The 13,165-nt window shown below is 53.0% G+C and overlaps 1 protein-coding gene across 7 annotated transcripts in view; it reads right to left on the bottom strand.

The window, feature by feature from the left end:
• ALDH3A2 (aldehyde dehydrogenase 3 family member A2) overlaps window positions 1–8,693 on the bottom strand; it is a 12,707-nt gene extending 4,014 nt beyond the window's left edge. The window contains exons 1-12 of one of the 7 annotated variants that reach the window (XM_057371930.1): window positions 8,495–8,683; window positions 7,593–7,765; window positions 6,992–7,223; window positions 6,821–6,906; window positions 5,759–5,967; window positions 5,495–5,612; window positions 5,247–5,388; window positions 4,983–5,149; window positions 4,750–4,849; window positions 4,132–4,367; window positions 3,065–3,188; window positions 1,373–2,670 (exon numbers count right to left, since the gene is read on the bottom strand). In XM_057371930.1, the coding sequence (XP_057227913.1) occupies window positions 3,108–3,188; window positions 4,132–4,367; window positions 4,750–4,849; window positions 4,983–5,149; window positions 5,247–5,388; window positions 5,495–5,612; window positions 5,759–5,967; window positions 6,821–6,906; window positions 6,992–7,223; window positions 7,593–7,754 (1,533 nt within the window). In that variant the 5' untranslated portion in view covers window positions 7,755–7,765; window positions 8,495–8,683 and the 3' untranslated portion in view covers window positions 1,373–2,670; window positions 3,065–3,107. Of the gene's footprint in view, window positions 1–1,372; window positions 2,791–3,064; window positions 3,189–4,131; window positions 4,368–4,749; window positions 4,850–4,982; window positions 5,150–5,246; window positions 5,389–5,494; window positions 5,613–5,758; window positions 5,968–6,820; window positions 6,907–6,991; window positions 7,224–7,592; window positions 7,766–7,939; window positions 8,068–8,211; window positions 8,325–8,494 lie in introns of those variants that run through there. The other 6 variants (XM_057371927.1, XM_057371928.1, XM_057371929.1 and 3 more) reach the window with 6 other exon arrangements.
• Between the last annotated feature and the right edge of the window lie 4,472 nt (window positions 8,694–13,165).

The raw sequence follows: 13,165 nt of genomic DNA on the forward strand, positions 1-13,165 counted from the left end.
ACCTTGTTCAGATCGGCCTTGAGGGCTGCCAGGATCTCCTTCTCCTTCTCCTGCACCATCCTCTCCAGGGCCTTCAGCTGCCGAATCCTGAACTCCAGCGGGCGGCTCCGGCCCGATTTGAAGGCGGCCCTGGCCCGGCCCACGATCTGCTGCATCCTCTCCATGGCTGTCAGCGCTGAGGGGACACCGGTGACACCAGCTCACCGCGGGGCTGTGGAACTCCACTGTGAGGTGTCCCACCCCAGGAAAGGCTGGGAGATGTTCTCCTCCCTGGAGAGGAGCTCCTGCTCCCAAGCTGAGGAGCTCACAGCCTCCAAGCCCCCATCCCACTGACATGGGCAGCAATCTGGGGCTGGGTGATTGATCCTGTTCTGTGGGTGCTTTCTCTACACTCAGGGCACCCTCAAACCCACAGCCACTCCACTCTCTGCTCATGGGGATGTTCCCAAGGAGACAAATCACAGAGATGACCACGGCCTGGGTGGGCAGCCAGCTGGATGCAGGGCTGTGTGTCCAGAGCCGGTCTGCACCATCTGCCCCATAACCCAAACACTCTCACATTGTCACAAAACCACAACAAAACACTGCAGAGCTTTCACAATGCTTCCCAGGAGCAGCATTTCACTTTTTAGCCAGGACCAGAGGTCTGATCATCCATCCCTCCCCAACCAAACAAGGCACCAAGGTCCCCTCACAACGATTAAACCCTTCCCTTCCCAGCCCACTGCCTCAGCTGCGTGACACAGCCCGAGAAAGCAAATGACTCACTGAAAAAAAGAAGGAAAAAAGCAAGGTACCTTCAGAGAAGCTTCTCTCCCCACCAGCCTCCCGTGGCGAGTGMGAGCAGGCACAAGCCCTTCCCCTGCCATGGCTGGGGGCGATCCCTCCTCCCACGAGCGGAGGGCTGGCCCCAGCTCAGAGATCCCGGCTGGGTAGGAGCTGCCCTTTACCCAACTCTGTCCTGCGCTGTGGAGCCCTGCATGGCTGCACCCAGCCTGGCAGTGACTCAGCCCCAGCGTGGGACGGTGGGGACCGCGTGGCTTTGCCCACGCCGGGCGCACGAGGCCTGGGATGTGGGGCTCACATGCCAGGGCTGCTGTTGGGAAAAAACTCGGGATCTGAAACACCCCAAACAGGCAGGTGGCAGGCAATCCAGGCATGGGTTTGCAGGGGAAACACAGGCCAGCTCCTCTGCTGGCTCACTCCAAAGCCTGCCTGGTTCCAGGAGTGTTTTCAATGCCCACCAGACCCTACCCCACATCCCTGGGGGAACAGACACCTCACAACTCATGTGTGCCCTTCAGCCATGGCCAGAGCTGGGACCAGCAGAACAGGACTCCTCAGGAGACTGCAAGGACTAAACCACGCTCAGTTTATTACTTAAATTCTTAGGGTTTATTTAGTGCTTGCAAAATGTATCATCAAAAAGGCTTAGCACATGGATTTTCACCAGACATGAAGAAATCCTACTTATTGCACAGTAAATATRATTTTCTACTTATATTAATGGCATTTAGTAATAATGCTTTAATTGACTTCAACATTAATAATTCTAAGGCTCTTTCACTTTCAATTCCTTCAGCATCCTTCCCCCAAGCTAGAACAAGCCCCACATTATCCCCCAGTGTAGGATCACAGCATCCCGAGAAGCTCGAACACGAAGGAGCACACACACGTCTCTTCCAGGAATTGTTTTCCCTCGGAGGAATCTGACCAGGAACAGCTTTGTGCTGGCTTTGGCTGGGGTGAAGTTAATTTTCATGGCAGTCACTAAGTTCCTTCATAGCAGGATGGTGCTGTTTTGGATTTSTGATGTTGGGAGTTCTGGTGTTTGTCTTCCCAAGTCACCAGCCGGTGTGATGATGCCCTGCCTTCCTGGGAATGGCAGAATGCCTGCCTAATGAGGGAAATTAACAAACTAATCCCTTAATTAGCTTTAATATGCCTGCAAGCCCAGCTTTCAGTTCATCTATTCAATTCTCCTTTTCTCAACCTACAAGTTTTCTCACTCTGATTCTCCTCCCCATCCCAATGGGATAAGGGAATAAGGGGCTGGGTTAACCCACAAGGAATGTGTCATTCCCACTTCTCTGAAAGGGCCTGAAAATTCTTTTACACCAGCATCAGACACTCATCAKCACCACACAGGCAGTGCAGGCATCACCACTGGAATTTTCTAACTGCAAAAAGTAACTGTTAAAGGCACATGATGAAACCCAGAACCCAGCAAGCACCCCCTGGCCAGCTGGGGATGATTCTGGTTTGCAGAGATCCCTGAATGTTTCACCTCAATCAAATGGCAAAGGGAACCTCTCTGGGTTTATCCACAGCCATCCCTTTTGGGCTTGTCACCGAGAGGGTGGAAATTCAGAGCACAACAGGAGACAGACCATCCCCAAGGCTGCAGGGAAAACACTGCCAGCCCCAGGATGGCTGAAACTGCAGCTCCTGTTGGTCGCTGAAGGAAGGTGAGTGGGTTTGGTGTGTCCCTGGAAGCTCTGCGTGGCACGGGGTGGAGGTAGGGACTGGAATTTCTTGCTCTGCAGTCCTCCTTCGGAGAGCTTGTCACCACTGGTCCTTCTGTTCCAGCATGGCTTTTAAGTAAACAGGAATCTGAGCCTTCTTGTGGTTAGTGCCTCTCTAGGGCTACTCTCTGTGCTCGACAGCTCACTGAAATCACCCAGAACAAAAGAAAATAATAACTTCCCAGCTTAAGGAAACAGACACAAAGCCAGCACCCAGAGTACGATTTGCACATGGTGCCTTCTCCTCTCTTCATCAGTAAAACACCTGTGAAAGCAAAACACAACACCAAGGTCCTGTGAAGGATTTGCTGAGACAAAACCAATTCCATTTTAAATGAGCCTGAAGCAAAGCCCCAGCAGCTGGTGAATTCCCCAGGGTGCAGCTCTCCTGCCTCCAGCCCCTCAGCATGCACTGGTTATCTCGGATGCTGGGGAAAGCATCGTGCTCTGGCTCAGATGGAAACCTCCTCCAAGCCCCACAWTCACTCATCTACAAAGCTTTCCCAGGTCTACACACAGGAGAAGAAAAAGGCTCCTACCTCACCGTGACAGCCACAGCAGTGCTCTGAAACCTGCTCCTCCTTACCACCCGCTGGGCCAGCCCAGCCTCTGCACAGCCAGCACAACCAACAGGGCTTTTCTCTTCAGCACAGACTGGTGGCTCTGAGAAACCCAAATGATTTCAAGATGCCGTGAGTTTCCCCCGCCCCTTCATCCCCCTACACAGGGCCTGCCTCCCTGGCTGCTGCCTCCAGGCCTGAGCTGGTTCTTAGCTCTTACATTCCCTCCTGGATTATGTGGGCAGGGATTTCTCCTGGGATGTTGGGCTCCCGAGTGTCTCCCTGCAGCAGTAACAACATAGACTGAGGGGCAGAGTCCTGATCCATCCTGACACCTCCTGTCCCTGCAGGAGCTGCTCCCTCAAGCTCACCAAACCCCGTGGGGCAGCCAAGGAAGGCACCACACAGTGCCTGGTTTGTCAGACACGGAGAACCAACAGTGATCACGCTCAGAGATTCAGATCGTGCTTCTCCATCTCAGGAGGCACCCTGAGCCTGCAGCAAGCCTCTGCCTCCTGCAGACAGGAGAGGACATCCCACCCTTCCGCACTTCCCAGCTGGAAACCAGGGAGGAAATAGGAATAATTGAGCTGAGGTCACACAGGGGCTGCAACGGGCAAGGAGGAACAAGAGCTCCTAGCAGACCCTGGCTTTGGGACAAAGCTTTCTGTTCCAAGGTGCCATGGCACAGACTGCAGCTCTCTGAGCTGTGAGGCAGCTCAAATGCTGTTGAAGGAAGCCCTGGAACTGAAACCACTCCTAACCAGTCCAAAACTACCAATCTCTGCCTCTGGAGGGAGCATCCCATGGGTGTCACCTACCAGGGAAGAGCACAGGGAGTACAGCAGCCTGGGAGATCTCTCCAGGAATATTTCTATTCTACAGACCACTTGCAAGAGTGAGAAGGTAAGAATTTAAGGTGGGTCAGGTATCAGAAGTCTCAAGACAGAAAAAGAGGTCAGGCTTTAGGAAAGGGCTGCATTTGCCAAGAACTGATCAGGAAATCACACATTCACTGCCACAGACAGCAAAGACCCCAAACTCACCTTAATCATCACCGCTGTCACAACCCCCAGCAGGGCCAGGACAAAGAGCCCGATCCGGGCCTTGTTGAAACGCTTCAGGAGGAAGAACTTGGCCCAGTCCACCTTCTTCTGGCTGCCAGGTGGGTACCGCATTTTGTTGGTGCTCTCCATCTTCAGGTCCTTGATGAGGCAGGCGCGGCGGTGSGAGAAGGTCTCRAAGCTGTGCTTGCCGTGGTAGGCGCCCATCCCGCTGTGTCCTGAGGGACACAACCACACAGGTCACACCTCTGGTCACCTGGGGACAGCTGACCCTTCCCCTGCAGCACCTCTCAGTCTCTATGATGTCCATCTGTGCTTCAACCCTCTTCCTCCTCACCTCATTTCCCCCCGCAATTACTGCCCATCACTYTGATTGCAGCTAATGGTTTTAATGCGCCTTTCATATCAGGCTGCACTAAACACTTCAGGCTTTCCAAAAACACCCAGACTTTTTTTCCTCCTGTCACCTCTCCCAATGGACTCCCAGAGCTTATCAATACTATCAAGATCTGCTGCACAGAGATCCTTGGGTTGTAACAGGGATACCCAAACAAACCATGAGCTGTTGTTCCCAACACTTAAGGAGCTCCCCTAACTCACCAACACCACCAAAAGGCAAAGTTGAGAGGAAGAAATGCATAATGACATCATTTCCAGTCACACCCCCACTGGAGGTTTCTGAGATGACTCTCTTGATTAACTAGAAAAAGAAAAAAAAAAAAAACAAAATATTATGAAGGCTCAAAAAAGGTACCAGATGGTGCAACTGAGGATATTGAGAAGGGAGCTACATATCAACAGTGTGCATCTCCTCTGGCACAGCCCAGACCCACCTGCTTGTTGTTGGAGAAGACATACAGGGCAAGGGGCTTCTCCCGATGGTTGATGAACTCAATGGCTTCATCCACGCTCCTCACATTCACAATGGGCAGGACTGGCCCAAAGATTTCTTCCTCCATTACCTTTGACTCCGGGGAAACATCCGTGAGGATGGTTGGTGCTGAGCAAACAGGAGAATGGGAGAGCGGTGTGAGCGGGACACAGACCCCAAAAAGCACCCAGTGCCACCTCCCCACCCCAGCAGCTGCCAGGAGCACCTATGAAGCAGGAGGCCTCATCAGTCTCTCCCCCATGAGCAATCTTCTGCCCTTCCAGCAGGGTCTTGACCCTCTTGAAGTGACGTTTGTTGATGATCCTTTCATAATCCGGAGATGACTTCACGTCGTCCCCATAGAATTCCTGACAAAGGGCACAGAACAAAGTGCTCAACAAACCTTCCAACAGCCACAGCTCCAGGGAATCTCACCTAGGACACTCCCCACAGCACCAGGGTCTCCTCCCTCACCTTCAGGGTTGCCTTGATGTTCTCCACCACCTTGTCCTGGATGGATGGGTCACACAGGATGTAGTCTGGGGCGATGCAGGTCTGCCCACAGTTCATGAACTTGCCCCAGGTTATCCGCCTGTGGGAGAAAGGGAGACAATTTCTCCATGGTCAGTCCCTTCCACACCTCACAGCCCAGCTGGCAGCACCTGAGCTGCAGATACTGGCCCAGAGATGTCCCCCTGTCCCATTGCTGAGGGCCCAGCAGAGGTGCAGTGGCCTGACCTGCAGGCGACAGCCAGGTCACAATCCTTGTCGATGTAGCAGGGGCTCTTCCCACCCAGCTCCAGGGTGACAGGGGTCAGGTGCTTTGCAGCTGCTGCCATCACAATTTTGCCCACTGCGGTGTTGCCCGTGTAGAGGATGTGATCAAATCTCTGGGTCAGCAAATCAGTTGTCTCAGGAACTCCTCCAGTGACCACGGGGTACAGCTCCTGCAGGGCAAACAGAAGCCAGAGTGTTATCTTGAATCAAAGCACTTACCAAGGCAGCAGCTCTGCATGTGGGTTATTATTATTATTATTATTTGTGGGCTACTTCACAATAGGGATAAAATGTATTGATAACAGAGATGTGCTCTGCTCCTTCCTCTGAAAGGAAATTTCATTTCCTACTTTGTGCCACAATGAAGCAAATGCAATGGAAGCTGAGGCCAGGGCTGAGTGTGGCTGCRGAGCTGCTCCCACACAGGAAGGCTCAGGGCACACATGACTGTCAGGCTCTCRCAGGGGCTGTCTCCTTCCTCTGCTCCTGCCTCCCACCTGGAGAAGGCGCTAACTCCCYGGAGGAAACTCCACGGCCCCCATGCAGTCACAGCAGCAGTCTGTCTCAGTGACACAGCACAAGGCAAGAGGAGGAGGAACAGCACATCCTCCTACCAGTGCAGTTCAGCAGGACAGAAAATCGCAGGACRTATTGCCACGAACACACAGTGCCCAGTTCACAGGAAGAATCAGGCATAGCCAGCATCCTACACAACCTGTGCTGGCCAAAGGGCATYCCCAGCACAGCTCCCAGAGAGCAGSTGCTGYAGTGAGAAGCACATACACAGCTCTCCATATGGCCATGGGTGCAAAAACACTGTCAGGTCGCAGGAGCATTATGTAAGCGTGTACACAAACACGGTGAATTTATCAAAGTACCTTTGGACTCTAATTTAACCCTTGCTGTGCCTCCTGCTTATGCTCCTCTAAAGAGAGCAGGCAATGGATTTGGCTCAAAGCTGCAGGAGCCCTTTGGAAGCAGGACAGGTCAAGATGGTCATGTTAGGCACGGGGTCTCACTCACCTTGTCCAGGTACTGCGGGAGGAGCTCGGCCACCAGCCGAGCCGTGTTCTCGCTCACCTCCGACGGCTTCACCACCACGGCATTGCCTGCAGGGCACACACAGCTCAGACACTGAGCCCTCACAGCCTCCCCCACGGCCCCACRAGGGACAGGGCCAAAGCAGGGCCTCACCTGCTGCGATGGCCCCGATCAGGGGCTGCATGACCAGCACAAAGGGGTAGTTCCAGGCCCCGATGACCAGCACCACGCCCAGCGGCTCGTAGCCAATGTAGGCCTCATCTCTCATGGTCAGCAGGTTCTTCTTCACAGGCTGAGGGGCTGCCCACGATGGCAGCTTCTCCATGGTCAGGGCCAGCTCCCCCAGCACTCCCAGGATCTCGTGGCTGTAGGCGTTGTGCCCACACTGCAAGGACAGGGATCCTGAGGAGGGGATGGCAAAGACACCCAACTCCCACAGCCACCCTCACAGCCCTGCTGCTTCTGCCACTGGCAGCGCTGCCCCAAAGCATCCCTGGCCAAACACAGTCTGGGTGTGTGACGCAGACCCCAAAATCTGACAGCCAGGGTTTGCTTTTGCAGCCCTGCTTTAGACTAACTCCTTCTTAGAAATGATGGCAGCGGACCTTAGCAGGCCACAGTGGAAGCCAGGGGCGAGGGGTACAACAGCAAAAGCCATTTAGCACAGCAAAGGCTGCCCTGGGCCTTCCCTCTTTCCCTTGAGGGCTGACCACTGTCCGTGCAYGGCTGATGGGAGAAACTCCCCGACCCACACCTTGTTCAGATCGGCCTTGAGGGCTGCCAGGATCTCCTTCTCCTTCTCCTGCACCATCCTCTCCAGGGCCTTCAGCTGCCGAATCCTGAACTCCAGCGGGCGGCTCCGGCCYGAGTTGAAGGCGGCCCTGGCCCGGCCCACGATCTGCTGCATCCTCTCCATGGCTGTCAGCGCTGAGGAGACACCGGTGACAGCGGCTCACCGCGGGGCCTCCCTCGGCCGCACACAGCCCGGCCCGACCCCAAAAGCACCGGACACGCTCCCACCYTCCAGCCGCACCCCCCGCCCCAGCCCCAGGCTGCGAACACGCCTGTCCCCAATTCTGCCGCATCTCTCCGAAACCTTACGTAATCCCCGAGTTAGAAAAGTTTGGAAAGCAGCGCAGGGCGTTGGCGGCAGCGCGGCGGTGTCACGGAGGGAGCTCCCGGCGGGGCGGAGCGCGGGCTCCGGGGGCGACACCGCGACACCGAGCGACACCGGCGGGGACACGGCGGGACGGGACCACCCCCTCCCCCCTTTCCCCCCCCCCCCCCCCTCCCCTGCCCCCCCCCCCCCCCCCCCCCCCCCCGGGGGGCCCCCCCCCCCCCCCCGGGGAACCGCGGGGACCCCCGAGCGCTACCGGGGCTGAGCCGACAGCCGTGGCGGGGCTGCGATACGGTGGCTGCGAGACCGTGGCTCTCCCCCCGGCCGGTGCCCTCCGCCCCGGGCAGGACCCTCCGCCCCCGCGGCCCCTCCGCCCACCGGGGTCGCCGCCGCCGCCGCCGCCGCCGCTTCCTCTTTCCGCTCACATGACGGAAGCGGAACGGGCGAGGCTGCGGGGCCGGAGAAAGAGGGGGGAAAGAGCGGAGCGGGTGAAGGACGCGTCCCCACGGCAGCCCCCGAGCAGGGGGTACCGCCGGTACCTCGAGTGCCGCCGTCGGGGCCGCTCCTGCCGTGCTCGCAGCGCCCGGTGCTCGCTGAGGCTGTCGCAGTCCGAATGTGGCTGTGCCTGGCCGGTTTTGAAACGCTGCCGGGGCGTGGGGCCGCTCTGCGGGCGGGGGCAGAGTCCCTGCGGGGCCTTATCGGGGCAGGGAGCGCGGAGCCGAGCGGAGAGCGGCGCCCGTCCTGGCCCTGCCCTGCCCTGCCCTGCCCTGCCCCGCAGGCCAAAGGGAGGAAAACTCTGCTGGTTTGGGAGAGCCCGGCCACGATGGGCGAGTTAACCTTGATACAGTCCCGGCGTGGGAAACGAGCCAAAAAAACCAAAAAAAAACAAAAAAAAAAAGCCCTGCAGAAAAGGGAGTTGAGGCAAGGCTGGGCACATTCCGATTAAAAATAGACCTGCCACAACTTGTTTTAAGGAGGACATGGGGATTATTTAAAAATCACGTGCAGGTTGTTGTTACACGCTTCCTTGGTGACAGGGTCTACCCTGGCCATTTATTGCTAAAGTTCCTCGGCTGGAGCTGCACCCCACTAAATCCATGCCCAGCACATCACTGTGACAACACGGGGCTGGCACCCGGGTGCTCCTGCCCAGGAGATGGATGTTCCCGGCACTGAGCACCCCTTCTCCAGCCAAATTTAATCCCATTTCCCACATCAACACAGCCCTCCGAGGCTAGGGCCAGTTGTTGTGTGCAAGAAGCAGCATGGGAAGGAAAAACAGGCTGGGCTTGACCGGTGATACATGGAAAGAAGCTGGGTTTGCATCGAAGAAAACATGGGTAGAAGTAGGAACGTTCCTGATGCAAACTCTCTCCTTGATCCTGTCAGCATCCTTGCAGGCACCGCACTGTCTGCAGGTCTAAAACAAATTAGATGAGGAATTAATACTACGGCAAAGTCTGAGCCCTGAGCATCGAGCATTTCATTTCAAACAGAGCTGCAGTGCACCCAGTCAGGATGACAGCAAGAACAAGGAGGTGAATGGATTCTCCAGAGCTTGTAAAATCCTCACCCATSAGCCCGGAGGGTTTTCATGTCATAACAGTACTTGGCATCACACAATGGARACAAATGTCCCAGCTTCCAGTTATTGCAGTGGTCAGAGGGATAAGCCCTGCAGAAATGAGAGAAGATCCCGGGAGATGTCCCTGAGTCCCTTTGGGTCCTTGTCAGGGACATCTTTTGGCCAGTTAGGGACAAGAAACACAGCTGAGGGTGTTTTTTGTGTTGCAGAGTCTGAGCTGGGTGAGCCATGTGGATTTCAGGGAAGTGTGGGATCGCGAGTGAGACAGAGGAATACCCCGTGCTCCCCACGCCTGGGAGCTGGCAGTGTTTGCTATTTTAATTCAATCACTAAGAAACAATGAAGGGAGCTATTTATGGGAAAGCARTGGAACTCCAGAGGAACTGGGAGGTAAGCAGTGCTGAGGGGGCTCGAATCTGTAGTTACAGCAGGAAGAGGTGTTTTACTGAGAAGCTGAGCTCAAGATTCCCCTTTCCCCTCATTCCCTGTAGCCCTCATTCCCGTCTTGGAGTCGATCAACAGCAATGAGACAGGCTCCTGCCCTGCCCTGGGGAGCAGCCCTTTGTGCTGATCCTTACCCTGCTTCCAAAAGCATCCAGCAGAGCCTGGGCAAGGAGGACTTTGGTTTGGGAGATAAACTGGGCAGTGTTTGGTTTCAAGAGTCCAAATAACCAAAGCTAATCAATAAATGCCCTTTTAGCTCGCACACCACGCTCACAGAACTTCAAGATTTCAATTACAATCCCCAATCTCTGCTGAAATGTCTGCCTGGCCTCAGATTCCAAGTGTTTTTCAGAAATCACAAAACCCAGCCAGTGGCACAAGAGGGGCAGATACAAAGCCCGAACAGCACTYGACCCTAAAAGCGGGTTCAGAAGATGAACAACGGGGAGAGGTTTTAAGGAACCTACAGGAATCAATGCAGCTCAGTTCATTTGTGGCATCACTTGTTTTGAAAGCTGCGGCTGATCTCACATTCGCAAGAAGGAGATACTGTGTCACACAGAGCCCCGAGTCTGTGGGCTGCATTGTGGACATAGTTCAGGCCACGGAAAATGCGAAAGGGACACAAAGAAACAATGGGAATGATTGGCACAAGGACTGCAGCGAGACTCAACAGCCCCRCTGGCACTCGGTTGGCTTTCAGGCAGGGAGGAGGGGGGAGCCTGCCGTGCACAAAAGCCTTTTGAAAAGGTGTTTGTGCGAAGGAGCGGTGCCAAGGCTCCCTTCAGCTGGGCTCCAGCTGACTTGGAGACCTCAGCAGAGGGGTTACCCTGGCGGATTCACTCCTCCGCAGAAAGGAGGAGCTGTGGGGGCACTCTGGAAAAKGCCACGGCCCGGCTGTGCCTCACTCCAGACAGCGAAATTGAGGATGAAAAAAGATTTGCTTAAAGACTTAAAAGGCATCCTGGTCAGTCAAAAARGATAGTAGCAAGCAGAGCTCAAAGACAAAAAAAAAGTCAAAGGATCAAAATTTAAATTAAAAAATCCCGAAAAATAGGAGAGGAAGCAGAAATCAAAAAGGAGGTGGGTCACAAGTCAGGTCACAAGCCAGCCTRTCTGAATTTCAAAGCCTCAGCAAGCTTTGGAAGCAGCAGCATCCAGCTTTCCCTGCTCCAGACGAAGAGCAAGCTTCCCTTTTTGGTGCAGCTGGGCATAGCACTGTGACATGGATAAATCACAAGTTATTGCCTCTGAACCCTGGGATGAAGTGGTAATAATTTGATGGAGCTGTACAAGATAACGGCAAGAACTGTGCAAAACCCAGGGAGCCCCAGGAACAGCTCACCCCTCAAAATGCTGCTTRGAATAACTTGTAGCTTAGTTGCAAGTTAAATTAACTGGATTTCCTCCCCTATGTCAGAGGAAGGGGTGAGAGTTCAACTTTTTRCTCATGAAAAGCAGCAAATGTCAGAATCAAATCGTGGTTTAGATTCCTTAGTTGACATTTTGCACTACAGAGAGCAGAGCAAGAGCAGAACACTCGAGGAGATGCTGGAGCTAGAAAAGCACATCAAATCTCTCAAGTTCTATCTTTCAAAGGCTGGGGGAAAAAAAAAGAAGTATTTGGTAAAAAACAAGCACCTGGAGAGCCAAAGACAGAGGACAGCTTCAGGAACCTTGCGGAATGAGTTTATGCAGAAAGACAGGCCATGAACATTGGTCTCCTCCTCCTGAAAACAGCCAGCAAGAATAGCCCTTTTCTTCTCCTCCTGTTTGTGCAGCTGTAGCCTTGCTGGCAAGAGGGGAAGGAGAATGAGCTTGAATCCTGAAAGGAAAGAAAGAAAACCAACAAAACCCAGTGAGTTCTTGAGAAAAGCAGCCTATCTCCTAGACTTGTGCACTAAGGCTGCTGCTTTGTTCCTACATTYGGGCTCAGATGTATCATTAGCATTCCCAGCTCACTCCTTCCTCATCCTCTTTATGTGCCACTCACTAGTGGAGGGTTTGGAAATAATAAATTGGGGGGGGAATTTATATTACAGCTCAAAAATACAACAGCCACACAGCAGCTACCACAGCACACCTCAGCTGGGCACAGGATATGAGCTGTAAGGTGAACAAAGCCCGTTCTTGGTAAATTTTGGATAGAAATTGTTAACTTCCTGCCAGCTTTTGTCAATTAGCTCTGTATGTGCTGTTCTGGCAGCCCAGACAGCTCCTCTTTGCTAGAGGCAACAAATAAGCACCTTGTTGAAAGATCATACAGCTGTTACCCAGGATCCTACTTTGCATTTTCGTTTTCCATTCCAAGTTAGAAAAAAAATGAATAAAAAAAAAGMAGCAGCAGGGTAAATTGTCTTCCCAAAGCCAGTGAAAACAAACTCAGGGACACTTTGTGCCAGAGCTATCCAGAGATAATGAACTCAAGGATGCTGCCCCATCCTGCCCTGGTCCAGCTGCTGAGGGGAACATTCAGCAACTTCTTTACCCAAGCAAGTAGAGATTTTTWTCTAAATTTAACACTTCTGGTCACAGAGACACAGCGACTCGATTGTACCATAGAAACACTTCTAGTGTCAGTATTTATTTTTACCTTAATATACATTTATACARGCCATAATAAAAAGGCTATTACGCAACAGTTCAGTGAGTTATTACCTAGTTCCAAGAATAATGCATGCAATTACAAAGGAGAGGTAGAAACACCGTATTAAAGACCTAAAAATACAAACATTATATAAACAAACACTTTCAAATTAACTGTTGGAATTTCATACAGATAAATAAGGTAAAAAGTACATTACTCTGTCAAAGTAAAGGAAACACATGGTTATCCCAACACTGAAACAATATTTTGATGTGTAAGCCCTGTACAACTTTGTCAAATAGTTCAGACCACTGTGTTTTAAGAGGATTAAAATGATTTTGTCCTGGAGAATGGTTTATTCAAGTATTCAAGCAGTTGAGTAACAAAAAAGTCCCAAAAATAAAGTGTAGGAACCATTTCCAGAGAAGCTGATCTGCCTAAATACTTTGCAAATCGCTGTCCTGATGATCTCATGGGATGCTTGAAATGACAAYGCCTATAAGGCTAAATGAAGCTTCCCACCTCTCCCCCAAAATGCACACAAAATAATCCTGATTTTTCACACACTCTGTATGTAGAGATTCTACATCATTT

Source organism: Malurus melanocephalus, unplaced genomic scaffold (assembly GCF_030028575.1).
Source record: "Malurus melanocephalus ecotype Western Australia unplaced genomic scaffold, MMel_1.1 scaffold_162, whole genome shotgun sequence".
Classification (NCBI taxonomy): Eukaryota; Metazoa; Chordata; class Aves; order Passeriformes; family Maluridae; genus Malurus; species Malurus melanocephalus.